The sequence below is a fragment of the Limulus polyphemus genome, unplaced genomic scaffold, assembly GCF_000517525.1.
Source record: "Limulus polyphemus unplaced genomic scaffold, Limulus_polyphemus-2.1.2 Scaffold2060, whole genome shotgun sequence".
In the NCBI taxonomy this organism is placed as follows: domain Eukaryota; kingdom Metazoa; phylum Arthropoda; class Merostomata; order Xiphosura; family Limulidae; genus Limulus; species Limulus polyphemus.
In genome coordinates, this window is record NW_013667670.1 from 145,176 (window position 1) to 160,279 (window position 15,104).

Sequence of the window (15,104 nt, forward strand, 5' to 3'; positions counted from 1 at the left end):
GACTTAAACTAAAGGATGTTTAAGGTGGTGTGTAGACTTGCACTAAAGGATGTTTAAGGTGTGTAGACTTAAACTAAAGGATGTTTAAGGTGGTGTGTAGACTTGCACTAAAGGATGTTTAAGGTGTGTAGACTTGAACTAAAGGATGTTTAAGGTGTGTAGGGTTTGAACAAAGGTATGTTTAACATTTTTAGACATGAAATATAGAATGTTTAAAATTTAACATAATATTAAAGACAACAAGAAACCTTGTGGTCCATCTAGGCCATCCTATCCACTAAATTTAACTAAATACTAAAACACTCAAAGCCAGCTCTTATTATTCAAATATTTGTAAAGTTTTCCCTTCAACTTCCTTACATTAAGTATATCCATCACACTTGAAGGCAACTCCTTCCAAAGGCCAACCACCCTGTTAAAAAATAAAACTATCTTAAATGAAGAAGACTCTTACCCTGCCAAAATGTATATTTGTGTTCCCTAGACTTACCATTCTAACCATTAAATGCTAAAAAACATGATGCATCAACACCATCAATTCCCTTAACAATCTTAAACACCTCAATCAGATCCCTTCTAACTCTTCTTTTTTTTTTTCAAGAGAAAACAAGTTCAGAGTTCTTAACCTATCCTCTTATGACAACATTTTCATCCCAGGTATCATCCTAGTAGCCCTCCTCTGAACCCTTCTCCAACAGTTCAATGTCCTTTCTAAAGTAAGGAGCCCAAGCCTGAACACAGTACTCCAAATGTAGCCTAATTTTTCTGCCTGTAAAATTGATAGATTGTTTATATTTCACAGTTTTAGTGGAGATGGCTATCATTCTTCCTTTGAAGTTAAACACATGAGTACCAAAAGCCTTGCTTATTTTATTTATGTAATTAATGTTAACGGTATCGTGGAACATCTTTCCTATTATTATGAGCTTCTGATATTAATAAATGGTACTGTGGAGTCTGTGCATTGATTGATGACACAGAGGTTACTGAAATAATTGGTGTAATTAAAAATCTCTATAGGTTACAGGTTGTTGTTTTTTCTTACCAAATGTACCAATATATAGTCCTGTGGTAGTTATATTATTGTACTTAAAGACTTACAAGATTGTTACTAAAATATCAACTTGCCTGTTGGCATATTGTAAAATCCTTCAAGGGCTGCAGGAGAATGTTATTCCAGGATAAAATTATTACTGAAAGTTTGTCTGCACTTCAGTTGATCACAAAATTTGTAGGAGGAACATCTTGAGTTCTCTTCCAAATCCATTGGACTCTCTTCATTTCTATTCACACTTTCCAAGATCACAGACGTTTTACCACTGCAGACAGTTAAGTGCTTCTCTTGTTTGTCCATTACAGTTCTTCTATGTCTGCCTGTCTGAAATTGCCGTCAAAAGAACAGCTGGCATGTAAAAAAATTGCAAAATACAACAACCTGAAAAGTGCCTGCTAAACCAGCAGTATTATCCACAATACAGACACAATCTGTAGCCAGATGACCCCTGTACTGAGTTGATTTACTATGCTGTGTGGCTGTTTGCTATCGTTTGGAATAGTTATTCAAGCACCATCTATTGTGTCAACTGAGAATATCAAATAATTAAAAAAGGCAAATTGAAAAGACATATAAACACGGACAGTGGACAATTTATTATTTGTGATTGTAAATGCAGAACATAAAACTACATAAATTTCTACTTCCTTATCAGGTTTTAACTAACAGTTACAAAAGAACTTTTCTTTCATTTGGTTATTTTGTGTCACAGTCTTTGATATACGGTCATATATTTTGGTCCCTAGAATGTTGAAAAAGTTCTTTGAACATTTATGCTATTATTCTGGATTACTATTTTTGTGAAACCTTCAAAATAGAAAAATGTTTTACGTTTCTTCCGTGTATTAGGTTCTCCCGTGCCTGTTCCCAGCCGACGATCGTTGTCTTCTGATGTTCCTTCTCCGATCAGTTCTCCTCCATATGGTTCTCCTATTTCTGGGAATCTGCCCCCTTCTCCTCAAGGGTGGTGTGGAGATGGGAGCAGGGATGAACCCATGGTTGAAGCAGGAATCCCAATGGCTGCTTCACCATTATTGGATAAACAGTCCCCTGGTGGTAGAGGTAGAACTTCATCATCCTCCACTGAAGAACAGGTAAGGTGTTGTCACTTAGGAGATGGCATCTATTAGCTGTTAGTTGGAATATATCTAGTTTTGTAAAACACATTTGTGACATTTGTGTTGTTTCAAGAAAATAGTAGCTTTGATATAATGAATTTAGAAATGATACCAGAAGTAATGTTTAAAGCAATGATTTTTTTAAGTCCACATTTTGTTTTGCAAACATTTAGTGTTGTTGTATTTAAAACATATCATCAGAAAAGTTTTATCATTAATTACATTATTGTGTAAATCATGATGACAAGACTAAAATGAACCAAGAAGGAGGAGTAATGTGAACCAAATCAGGTTCATATAGACCCAAATCAAACTTTAGACTATGGCAGGATTAACTAAGATAAAAGATTATGTTAAAACAAGATTAGAGTAAATCAAGATGGAGGAATAATGTTAATCAACTTAATATAAACCAAGATCAAAGGTTAGGTTAGAATAAGGTTAGAGTAAATCAAGATGGAGGAATAATGTTAATCAACTTAATATAAACCAAGATCAAAGGTTAGGTTCAAGATAGAGTTAGAATGAACCAAGATGGAGAAGTATGTGAATCAAATTGGGATTTATTTTATATCAAAATTGACAGTTAAGCTAAGATAGGATTACCTTAAACCAAGATGGTGTAATGTAAATCAAGATCAAGTGGCTAGGCTACTCTTCCTGTGTTCCAAGAGTGAACTAAGATAAATGTGGATCATGGTTGAGGGTAGGATAGATCAAGGTACAGGTAGTTTGAACCGAATTGGGAACTGTGTGAATCAAGAAAGGAGAGCTATTGTATATAAGTGTATATATATTTTTTATAAGCTCCACAAATGTAGCATGACTGTAACAGATCAAGTGAATATGAGAAAAAAACAATTGTGATGTATATACACATTTCAGTACAGAATTAAGCCATTTATTTGCACAGTGCTAATTTATGTGTATATATATATAATATATATGTATAAAACATATGATCTCAAGGAATCCGTGATTTTTTATAACGAGGACCATCGAGGAGCATAAATGCAACTGTTGTATACATACGTGATGTTTTAGGAAACGAAACAAAATGGTAACATATAAAAACATTGGATTAGAACAAAACATTACAAACAAACAAACAAAAAGTTTTGATTTTAACAAATAAATCATTAAGTGAAACTTATGTGCAGGTAAGTAGAGGTAATGTATTTATATTTTTCTTCTGGTTGGTTTTCTTTCCATAAATATAATTACCTAATGACTGGAGAGTTCAGCCTAACAAAAGTAGAAAAGTTTGAACCCCTTATTTGTGATAAAATTCATGTCAAACTTCACTTTCTTCTTCGTCTGGTCCCAGCTCAAGTCTAATGTGATTTTTATTTCGAATATAAGGCTGAGTGGTTTACAACGCTTCACCTGTTTTCAGCATTAAACTGTAATTTTACAACTTAGATTTTATTTAATCGGTTTCTCTTGTGATCGGTAAACGATAGGGTTAGATTTGATGTGGTTGCTTTTATAAAAATGTCATCATTAGAAGGAAGTAAATATTCTTTTATCATATATGAAGTACTTGATTTCACAGGACTTTGTGATGGTTCCGGCCGACCTTGCAGAACCATCAGGTATGTATCAATCATTTCTGGCAACACAGATATTTCTAATCTTTCAAAATGTACTTGAAATATTCAAGGGTAATCAATCCATTCTGAGCTTTCCTTAGGTTTTTTTGAAATGAGTATAAAAAGTTTTTTTTTTCAACAATTGTGTGCACTGTGTTAGCTTGTCTAAATTACTCATGATTTTTACATCTTTGAATTTTCGTTAATCATAATTTATTTGAACATTTCAACCTGCTAATTTTTGAGTTTTAGACAGATAAAGATCCTGCTATCTTAACTAAGAACAAAAATATAAATGGATGATGTTTTTCAAAACATCATGTTTAGGTTTTACTATGCAACTAACTGTGAATGGAAAACACCACTTAAAGATTTAACACAACATACTGCTGGGATAGTTTTTTTTTCCTAAGCCTCAAACAGAAACATCTTTAAAGATTTTTAGATTCTTTTACCAAGTTTCTTAAGTATTACAGAATTTGCTTGTTTACTATTGTTTCGTAGACAGTGTTGATTGTGCCCCGAACCTAACGTAATGTTTTTAAAATTGTAAGATTCTGGATAAGTTAGAAAAATAAGAATGCTTTCATGATTGTTTTTATTTGTAGGAAACCTTCATCCTAGTGGTTCGTTGAAGATGCATTGTGTCAGTCCTGGCAGGTAAAATGTGAAAGTTTCAATTCATATACTCTACACTTGGCTAAATTTCTGCCTTGCTATAATATTAGAAAAATCGAAAATTGTATCATGGCCTCCAATTATGATTGGTAACACTGAAACTGAAATAATTAAAAACAAAACAATATTCATATTTAGTTAAATTATCTGTCTAAAGTTCCATAACATCTCCAGACCATCTCCACAACTATGTTTCCATCTCCACAACTATGTTTATATAATAACTTACTGTTTCAGTAAGTTATTATATAAACATAGTTGTGGAGATGGAAACAGTAAGTTATTATATAAACATAGTTGTGGAGATGGAAACAGTAAGTTATTATATAAACATAGTTGTGGAATCCTTTTGAAGAAGCTGTAAAGCGAAACACTGAGTGTCCATTTAAAGAAAAATAACAAATTTGGTGTTATAAGGTCGTTTATTTCCAGTATTGAAATGTCTTTTATACACCATTATACAGAATAGAAACAATACCCAATCATGCTGAGGTTTACAATATTTGATAATAAGTTTTTGGTTTTAACAAAATGTGAAAATATCAAGATGTTTTAATTTACAGCTCACCATCGAGAAACCAGGTTTCTCAATCTCCAAGGATGTCCAGCAACGTTACTGTTAATCCTCATTTTGGAAGTGCAACATTTCACGCACCTAGAGTTTCTGGTTTAGGTTCTCCCCGTCCCTCCTATCTTCCAGTGAGTGGCTCTCCTGCACTGATACCTCCAGCCTGCGTAAGTGGATCCTACCAGCGATCTGAGCCAATACCTGTTCCCTCACAGAAGGAAGCTTATGAACAAATACAGAAGAGTCTTGAGGAAGAGCCATCTAGCTCAGTTGGAGCACAAAGAGAAAGACCTTCATCAGTCGCACCAGCAGCTCGCATGTCTTCCTGTGGCTCCTCGCCACACCTACCTAAGGTGATTACTTTAATTTATTATTTATTTATAAAAAGCACATACTTACAATAAAGAAAAACCCACACTACACATTTCTTACCTAATTCACGTTGACTTTTAAGTTAAAAGAACTTCAAAATTATACTCAAGTGTTGGGGTTAGTTAACATATTTGCCAAAAGAAAGAACACAGTAGAATCCTAAATCAGAATACAGTAGATCTAGTGGTTGGCTATAATCCAATAGTACTGCAAGAAGAACAAGTGCAAAGAGAAAATGAATAAAAAGAACAATTGTGAGTCAGTGTTCTATTTTCCAGATTAAAAAGTGTATCAGATTAGATGAGCATTCATAAGCGATGAAGTATAAAGAGGTATGTCCATATCAAAATACATGTAGTTAACAGAATGTGTGTTTCTATATATATATACAAAACAAAAACAACATTATAATGAGATTAAAATTCAGAATTATTTTTCCATTACCTGTCCTCATTGTCATCCTTAAGTCATAATGGATATATATGTAGGTATGCTAAGTGAACACAAACAATCACTTAGGAAAAGATCAAAGTTTTGTCTCGTTTTGTTCATTTGTTTTTAAAGGTTCAAACTTTAAGGGCAGAGGTGAAGGAATTTTATTATACTGTACATTTGAAAGATTTTAAATTATGTCTATATCAAGAATGGCCAACTTCTTTACGACTGTGGGCCAGTTTATTATCTAGACTGGGGGCTGAAAATATATAACCTGGTAAAATATGTTCAGAATATTTGTTTAATTGAAACATAATGTCATCTATAGATCCTCAATTATTAGTTTCATGGCCTGTTTTGAATAAATAGCTGATTTTACACTTGAAGAAAGTTCTGGGAGCATCATGGAACTGGTTTGTTAGTCATAATTTCGTTTTATGGTTTAGTTTTGCCAGTTTGGCAAAATAAGATATGATTTTTTTTTAAATGGGCTAGATGAAATGCCTTCATGGGCCAAATCTGGGCCACAGGCCAGTAATAGCCATCTATGGTCTAAATCAGAGCAAGCTACCTACTTAGATCCAATTAAACTTCAACCTGTTAATGAGTATATCTAATTAGATATAATGTTCTAATGTTCTTACTTATAAGAATTAGAATACATTGTTCCATTGATTAGGTACCCTCACTGTTATCGATATTTTGGGCTGTAATCCCAATAATATCTCACGAGGTTCTGGCCATCTTATGAGATTTAGATTAGTTTTAAATCTGTATATTAAGCTGACAATGCAAAATAATCTCTATAATAAATATTTATCGATAAAAAGATAACTAGAAATGTTTAAGTTAATGGCTAATTAAGACTTGCAATAACTGTTTCTTTCCCCCAGGCCTCTGTACTCGGCTCAGAATCAACTAGACCAAGGAAAGGTTCTTCAAGTTCTCAGTCTAGTGAGCATTGGACAGTCACCACCATTTGCTCCCTCTCCCCACCTCCTACTGGTAAATATTCCAAACACGCTAGATATTTTCACTAAGGATTTTATCTTCTTTTATCTACAGAATATTTCTATGCTGCATGTTGGAATTATTTATTTTTGTTGGTGTAAAACTTAATATATTTTGGTTACAGTTCAGTTTACTATTGGCACACCACCTGGGGGTGGAAGAAGGAGGAATTATAGTGGTGGAACACCCCCTTCGTTATCCAGTAGACATATTTCAGCATCTCTCCGACAGTGTTTTACTCCCCCACCATCTCTGTCACTTTCCACCTCCCCTCTAAGACGGTCAAGTATGTAATCAATACAAGTTTGAGGAAAAGTAAAATATAAAAAATATTGTTAAATATAAGGAAACAGTATTGTTTGAGATAATATTGTGAAGTAAAGAGAAACAATATTGTCTGAGATATATTACTAAGTTTAAGGAAATAATATTGTCTGAGATAGTATTGTTAAATATAAGGAAACAGTATTTCCAAAACATACTTACTTCCACTGACACAATAGCTAGTGCTCAATTTCTAGGGTTACTACTCTTTGCCTATCTAAGCATTGAAAATGCTTGCTCCAGTCTTTTATATATGCACCTAATTCAGATAATGTAATCACTTTTCTCGACAAAGCATTCAGCAAGGGTTTCTGTAAACAGGAGCGTTGTGATTATTTGCAACTTACGTTGCGACTTTGAATGTGGTTGGTGTTACTACGGTTATACCTTCTTTTATATTTATAACTTATATTAACAAAGCAAAAAAAAACAAACATACCAACGGATGTGAATTCCTGAGTTAATGTTTCTACTATGGAGGCCAACCAGACCTCTTCTCTTCCATCTCTGCTATCTGGAGTTTGTCAACGGCCAGGGGAGGGGTCACACCCAGTCAAAGCTGTCTGTGATGTGATCTGTTGCGAGATGGAGACATATATGTAGACTGAGGGTGTTTTCTGGGGGTTTTGAGGTGGCTTTTACAAATGGCCTGGGAACAGCTGGGGAGAATTTAGACTCGCTTTTTCCGGCTCCTTCTTTTATTGGCCTCAATGGAGGATCATCTTGATCAGCCACCTCCAGCCCCTTTTCTTCAGTTAGTTACTTAGTTTTGTGATGTTTTGGGGGTCTCTCCTATTGTATTTGACTCTACTTCTTCTTTGTTGGCAGAAAGGATGGCAAGAGACTACTTGATTTTTTCCTCCTTCTCATGATATTGCTATTCATGCTGGGAGATTTGCTGTTCAATTACGCGACAGGACAGCTATGCCTTGTCCCCCCAAGTTTGTTGGAACAGCATGCTTTGGCTTATCACCACCAGGAGGAGGCATATTCAGATTCTGAACAAATGGACCCCCTTTTGGATTTGTGGTGTTCTAGTTGAGAACCTGTGATCACTTTAAACAGATCACAGTTTTCTCGGAATCGTCTTACTCTCGTGACTGTCCTGAAGTATTTGTCTTCAATCCAACTTTTGTCAAAAGCCTATCAACATTCCCAACAGCAACTGGAGGATGAGTATGGGATTTTGCTGATGTCTACCTCAGTCAGACTGTCTTCTTCAGTTCTTTCTCTGGTTTCCTGGCTGGTTTGTTGTTGTAATTTATTGGGTAGAGATGCTTTGTTAGAAAATGTTCGTTTATCATCTTCTGCCCTCAGGGAGTTATGGGAAACTCCTTTTTTTTTCATCCCATTTTGTTTGCTAGAGTTCCAGAGACATTAGAATCATGAATTGATTCAGCTCCTTTACATTTTTCATCATCGTTGGCTTCTCGCCTTTCTGGTGCTAATTTGAAAGTATCAGCTCACAGTGTTTCCCGACCCCCCCTTTCAGTTCCCAGGTCTGTTGGTTCCCATAATAGATTCTATCCGTATTCTCGAGGATCTTTGGCTCAGGCGGACCATCAACAACAGCATCAGTGACATCCCATGGGTGGTGGAGCAGTGGGAGCACGATTACATCACTTTCTGGACATGTGGAGTTCTTTCACCTGAGATCCTTGGGTACTTCATGTTCCGACTTCAGGGTTGGTCGTTCAATTTACATCACCTCCACCATTATCTGCACAACCTGTTGCCTTTTCCCCTCCAACAGATCCACAGTGAGTGGAACTTCGTTCCCAGGCCGTAAGAGAGTTGTTAGTCAAAAGGGCAGTAGAGAGGGTCGATTCCATTTATTCTTTGTACCCAAAAAGACAGGAGATTGGTGTCCAATCATTGATCTGTCTTGACCCAACCAATTTTTAGATCCTCCTCACTTTACAATGGAATCTTTTCTCAACCTATGATGGCACTTTGCATCAGGGCTCTGGATGACCAAGTTTGATGTTTCTGACATTTATCTCCATATTCCAATGTGGAATCTTCCCGGAAGTTTCTCAGATTTGTGCATGAGGGTCAGGTGCTGCAGTTCAGAACTCTACCTTTTGGTCTTGCATCAGCACCTTATGTCTTCTGTTCAAGCTTTTTCTCATCATTTGCATTCCTTGGGCTTGTGCACACATCATTATATGGATGACTGGCACCATCCCGTCAATTAGCAGAACAATGCACTTAGATTCTTCTTTCATAAGTCACAAAAGCAGGCTTCCTTATTAGACTGGAGAAACTTATTCTGTCATAGATGCAATATTCTCTCTCTTTTGGGGATGTAGGCATCCCTCGAACCTCTCATTCCTTTGGAATGAGCACATATGAAATCCCTTCAGTGGTCACTACACGACCAATGGATCATGCATGCATTCCGATCCTATGGATCATCCTGTCTCATTACTCAGGAGCAACAACGTCGATTGCGATTAGTGGTTGGATCGGAACAACAATACTATTGGGGTACCCATTCCACTACCTCATCCTGAGATCCATCTGGAATACATATCATCAGTGGTGTATTAAAAAGAATTTAAACCCTCTTCATCCTAAAGTATCTACCATATACTGTTTTATGACTTGAGTATTTGAGAGGGGTCTTGCTTTGTCTACAGTGGTTTTATATAAGGCATCTTTATCCACTATTTTTTGGTATTCCAAATATCAGAATGTTTTTGAATCTCAGACAGGTATGTTTTCTCTTTTCAATTCCACACTAGTAACCACTTTCACTATAATTAATACAGGTTGCAACAGGTTCTGTCGAAATGGGGTGTTCCATAAGACCATCTAGGCGCCTACCACTTCCAGTTTCCAGTCGCTGGGGTGGCGGGCAGAGGCTTTTCCTCCAGAGTGTTTGAGTGTGTTCCTCTACTTTTGGGGAAGAGGGTGAAGTTGGGGTCCCTCCTGCTCGGGTTCCTGGATGTTTTTCCCTGATGTCAGTAGGAGTGGCACCAAGCTCCACGTGAGCCTACTCTTAATTTCCGGTTCAGATTTGACGTGAAGCTATCCAGTTGGAGGGAGCATGGCCATTCTCTTTGATCAATGTTGGTTTCGTATATTGTTCATGGAAGGAGGTCCACTATCTTCTGATAATTCCAAATGCGAAGTGGTCCTATCCTAGGTCCTTGGTTGAGCACAGGTTCCACCTCCTCTCCATAATTCCAGGGGCAAGCAGAATACTCCTCGGCTATCTGGTTGGGGCTGGCCTTACGGACAATTACTTGTGTTCTATGGTTCCCTCACTCTTGTACCATCTTTATCTTGGTACACTTCTGTTCTATACAGATGCTTTCTGTATGGTTCATGCCTGCACCAGCCCCTCCACCTTCTCAATGTGGGATTCTAACTATAGTGTCAACGGAGGTAAGTATGTTTTGGAAGTTAACATTTTCCTAAACTGAAAATGTAATTCCAATAATACTTACCTCCGCTGACACGCTCCTGCCATAGCTCCCCATTAAAAACTGGTTTATGTCTCGAAAAAGTGGTTAAATTATCTGAATTAGTAGCTTATATACAGTACCTAGATAGAGGGTGCATTTAAGTTGATGGAGAAATTTGGAAATTAGAATTTGCCAAGGGTATTCAAGTGTGGTATATAAAGACTGGAGCAAGTATTTTCAATGCTTAGATGGACAAAGAGTGGAAACCCTGGAGATCAAGAATTAGCTATAGTGTCAACAGAGGTAAGTATTATTGGAAATACATTTTCAGTTCAGGAAAATGTTAACTATCTGAGAAAATAATGTTAAGTAAAAGGAAACAATACTGTCTGAGATAATACTATTAAATGTGAGGAAACACAATATTGTTTGAGATAATGTTTTTAAGTGTAAGAAAACACAGCAGTGTCTGAGATAGTATTATTGTGTGTAAGGAAACCATTTCTTAAAATAATGTTTTGTTTTGGTAAATTTGTTTTTCCGCAAACAGATGTTGTAATGGCAGCCAACCTGCCAACTTTTGCCACGGGGAATCCATTATCACCAATCCTTGGTTCTCCCACCAAAGAACTCTCTAGAACAGAAGAGTCACACAGTGAACTGAGAAATCAGAAGGAGCACTCGCAGACAAAAGGAATAGACGTGTACAGATACAGTGGTTCTTCAACACGGCGAATGACATTCAGTACAAGAGCTGTAACACTTCCCGAGATCTGTTCTCAGAAGTTCTGGCCTGGTTAGTACTGTGTGTAACAGAATCTGAATATATATATGTATGTACATACATGATGTTAGCTTCAAAAATCAATTATAGATAGATTGCTCTAGAGGAGAAAGATCCACCTTTTGAAAGTACTCGGGTTATAAGATGTGTACACATACATTCCTCCTCTTAACAGTACAAACTAATTTGTCAAGTCAGGTACTGGCGTTATTTACTTTCATGTTTGTTGAGAGCAGAAATATAGAATTGAATTTTCAATATTATAAGTATAAGAATATGTTTTTTTTAATATATATTAAAACAAGCTTAAAAATTTAAATGTAGATTAAGTAAAAATTGTAAACTGTGATTTCTCCTTCATTCTAGAATTAATATTGACATTATAAAATAAATTTATGTATTTAAGAACTTTTTTATATATATCTTGTTAACTGTGTGTATCAAAAAATTGTTTGATCGTTATTTTAGGGAGTGTATACGGAGTTCCAGAACTGATGGACCATCAAAAGAGTAGCCTGAATAGGTCAGGAAGCTCGAGCAGACTCAGTGAAAGAGGTTTTCATAGAGCTATCTCTTTACCAGGAACACAGTACAGTAAGAAAATATGAGCACTGACAGTTGAATTTGAAAAATAAACAAGGATTCTTTATAATAGCTTTAGTTTTTATGGGTTTACATCAAACAGCAAATAATTGTAAAGTAATGTAATCAAAACTTGATACAGTAATATCAGATAAACTTTAAAGAGTGAGAATAAAAGCTGTTACAATTAGAACGTTCGTTATATTCATATTGGTACTGTCAAAAAAATATATATTTTTTTTTACACGTGCACTTCACATGTTCTTAATTAAATTATATTCTTAAATCTCATTTGTATGGGTTCAAAAGTGAAGGTGTTATTTCATTTTTAATCGAGCTGAACTTAGTTAAAACATTTTTTCACTTTATTTTCGTACAAGGAATCCTCGGTACCTGCGGCACTTCAAATTCTTTTAAGCAGAATTAAAGTAAATTAACCTAAGAGACCTTTTTTTTGTCTTTTATTAGATATATTTTTGTGTGCCAGCAATACCAATCATATGGTGCATGTGTACTCGATTCGACTTTCTTACTCATCGGGATCTCCACCAGCCTACCCTCAAATTAAAATTCTTTTAGGCAGGATTAGAGTAAATTAATCTATACTATTTTGTTTAAGCAGTAATATCTGTTATTTCCCCATACTATTTCATTTAAACAGTATTAGATCTCAAATTGGTCTAAGAGTTAAAAGTTTATACTTGAAAAAAAAACTCCGAGCCGTTCTATGAGCTGCTATGCCACAACTAATAAATCAAACCAGAAATGTTGTCATTTGATAACCTGTTCATATGAAGATTGTTAAAAAATGTGGATAGATAATAACCAGAAAAAGAAGGGTGCTTTGTTTCCGTAATAGACAGTTTTTATATTAGAAATATGTTCTTGCCATTCATACATTCTAAAGTTATTTTATAACGAATTTTTTTCAGTTTCACACACTCCCCCAGAGACCATGATAATGCCGTATGGCCATCCCTCTCATCGCTGTTGCTTAAATGAAATGATGACTCCTTGTGGGTCACCTGGCCGACTGCGTCGTAACTCAACTGGTTGTTGCAAGTTGTATGATTCTTCACTTAGCATTCAAGCTTGTTTTCCATATGGCAATTCACCACCACATCTAGAAGAACCCATTATGTTTATAGCCCCAGAGTTACCAGAGGAGACAATATTGGAGGTAACATTTAATGTGTGAAAATTTCTGTTTAACTGCCATGTACTGGATTTATTAACTAAACAAAATGGACTATTTAAATTTATAATGTCATAAAAGGCTTAGTAATATAGACATATAAAGATAAGAAATATAACAGGTGAGCTGACTGCCCATCATGTGACTGTAAGTGCTTATTAATTTTTCATCTGAAAATTAAGCCTATATTTTGTAGCATGTTTTGTAAAGATTATTCCTTTTTTCTAGTACTTCACAAAATATCGACTTCTGTATATTTTTATGTTTTGTTCAAACCTTAATGTATTGTAATGCCATCTATTAGGTTTAAAAGATATTTAAGTTTTTTTTTGACACACACAGTTACTTGTGTTTATTATCATTTATTTAATCCATAACTGTATTTGTATTTTTCTAAATAGTCAAAGAGCTTGCAGTAAAAATTATAATACACATATAAAGAAATAAATATAATTAAAAAAAAACCCATAAAATCCCAACTCAACTGGGATTTGGACGCGAAACTTTCTCATGATAGTCCAGCACCATAACCTCTTAGACACCCAGTTTTTGTAATTAAATGTTAACAAATAATTCAAATCCCTAATTTGAAGCATCATGTTATTCTGGTTTTTTCTAATACTGTAATACCTTGCTCTAAACATGATGAGTTAATAATTTTAAAAACCCCACTCAAATGGGATTTGAACTTGAAACTTCCACTTGAGTCAAATCACTGAGCCAATTTGAATGTTACAAACAGGGAGTCAAGCGTTACCAACAAAGGGAACGTTACAAACAGATAATGTTGTGATGTAGCCTTGTTAAAACTCTTCCAAATATAAAAAAGTACTGAATAAAACAAACAAAGGTATAGTTTATTTTATGATCACTTAAAGCCAGTGATCTTTCTCTTGATGCTCAGATATTATTATTGCAAGCCTACAGATGATTTCAGTACTGTAGAGACACAAAAAACCTCATCTTACAATAAACTTATATCTTTAATGTAAAGTACAGTGTATGAGCAACATTATTTCATCATCCTGCTGTTTTAATAAACATGGTTTTATTGCTGAAGTTTTCATACAAATTTAAATTTGTCTGTTTAATGAGTAGTCTCTCAGTCCTTCACATTATTTTGTTAGATTATTCTCTTTGAGCATAGCATCTGCCATTTCCCCATACTATTTTATAAACAGTAGTATCTGCCATTACTATACTATTTTATTTAAATAGTAGTGTCTGCCATTCCCAGTACTATTTTATTTAAATAGTAGTGTCTGCCATTCCCAGTACTATTTTGTTTAAGCAGTAGTGTCTGCTATTACCAATATTATTTTGTTTAAGCAGTAGTGTCTGCCATTCCCAGTACTATTTTGTTTAAGTAGTAGTGTCTGCTATTCCCAATACTATTTTGTTTAAGTAGTAGTGTCTGCCATTCCCAATACTATTTTGTTTAAGCAGTAGTACCTGCCATTACTATACTATTTTATTTAAATAGTAGTGTCTGCTATTCCCAATACTATTTTGTTTAAGTAGTAGTGTCTGCTATTCCCAATATTATTCTGTTTAAGCAGTAGTGTCTGCTATTCCCAATATTATTTTGTCTTACAAAGAGAGACTGAATTATATTATACAGATATAAAGCCACAAACACAGAACACATGATGTCTTACAAAGAGAGACTGAATGATATTATACAGATATAAAGCCACAAACACAGAACATATGATGTCTTACAAAGAGAGATTGAATGATATTATACAGATATAAAGCCACAAACACAGAACACATGATGTCTTACAAAGAGAGACTGAATGATATTATACAGATATAAGGTCACAAACACAGAACACATGATGTCTTACAAAGAGAGATTGAATGATAATATTCAGATATAAAGCTACAAACACAGAACACATGATGTCTTACAAAGAGAGTACTGAATGATATTATTCAGATATAAAGCTACAAACACAGAACACATGATGTCTTA

General features: G+C 35.0%; 1 protein-coding gene across 1 annotated transcript in view; it reads left to right on the forward strand.

Annotated features, from left to right (window-relative positions):
* LOC106465817 (serine/threonine-protein kinase unc-51-like) overlaps nt 1-15,104 on the forward strand; it is a 93,458-nt gene that overhangs the window by 68,687 nt on the left and 9,667 nt on the right. The window contains exons 11-19 of the mRNA XM_022393765.1: nt 1,904-2,148; nt 3,728-3,767; nt 4,373-4,424; nt 5,006-5,363; nt 6,711-6,822; nt 6,953-7,114; nt 11,116-11,361; nt 11,818-11,943; nt 12,864-13,111. Coding sequence (XP_022249473.1) covers nt 1,904-2,148; nt 3,728-3,767; nt 4,373-4,424; nt 5,006-5,363; nt 6,711-6,822; nt 6,953-7,114; nt 11,116-11,361; nt 11,818-11,943; nt 12,864-13,111 — 1,589 coding nt within the window. The remainder of the gene's footprint in view (nt 1-1,903; nt 2,149-3,727; nt 3,768-4,372; nt 4,425-5,005; nt 5,364-6,710; nt 6,823-6,952; nt 7,115-11,115; nt 11,362-11,817; nt 11,944-12,863; nt 13,112-15,104) is intronic.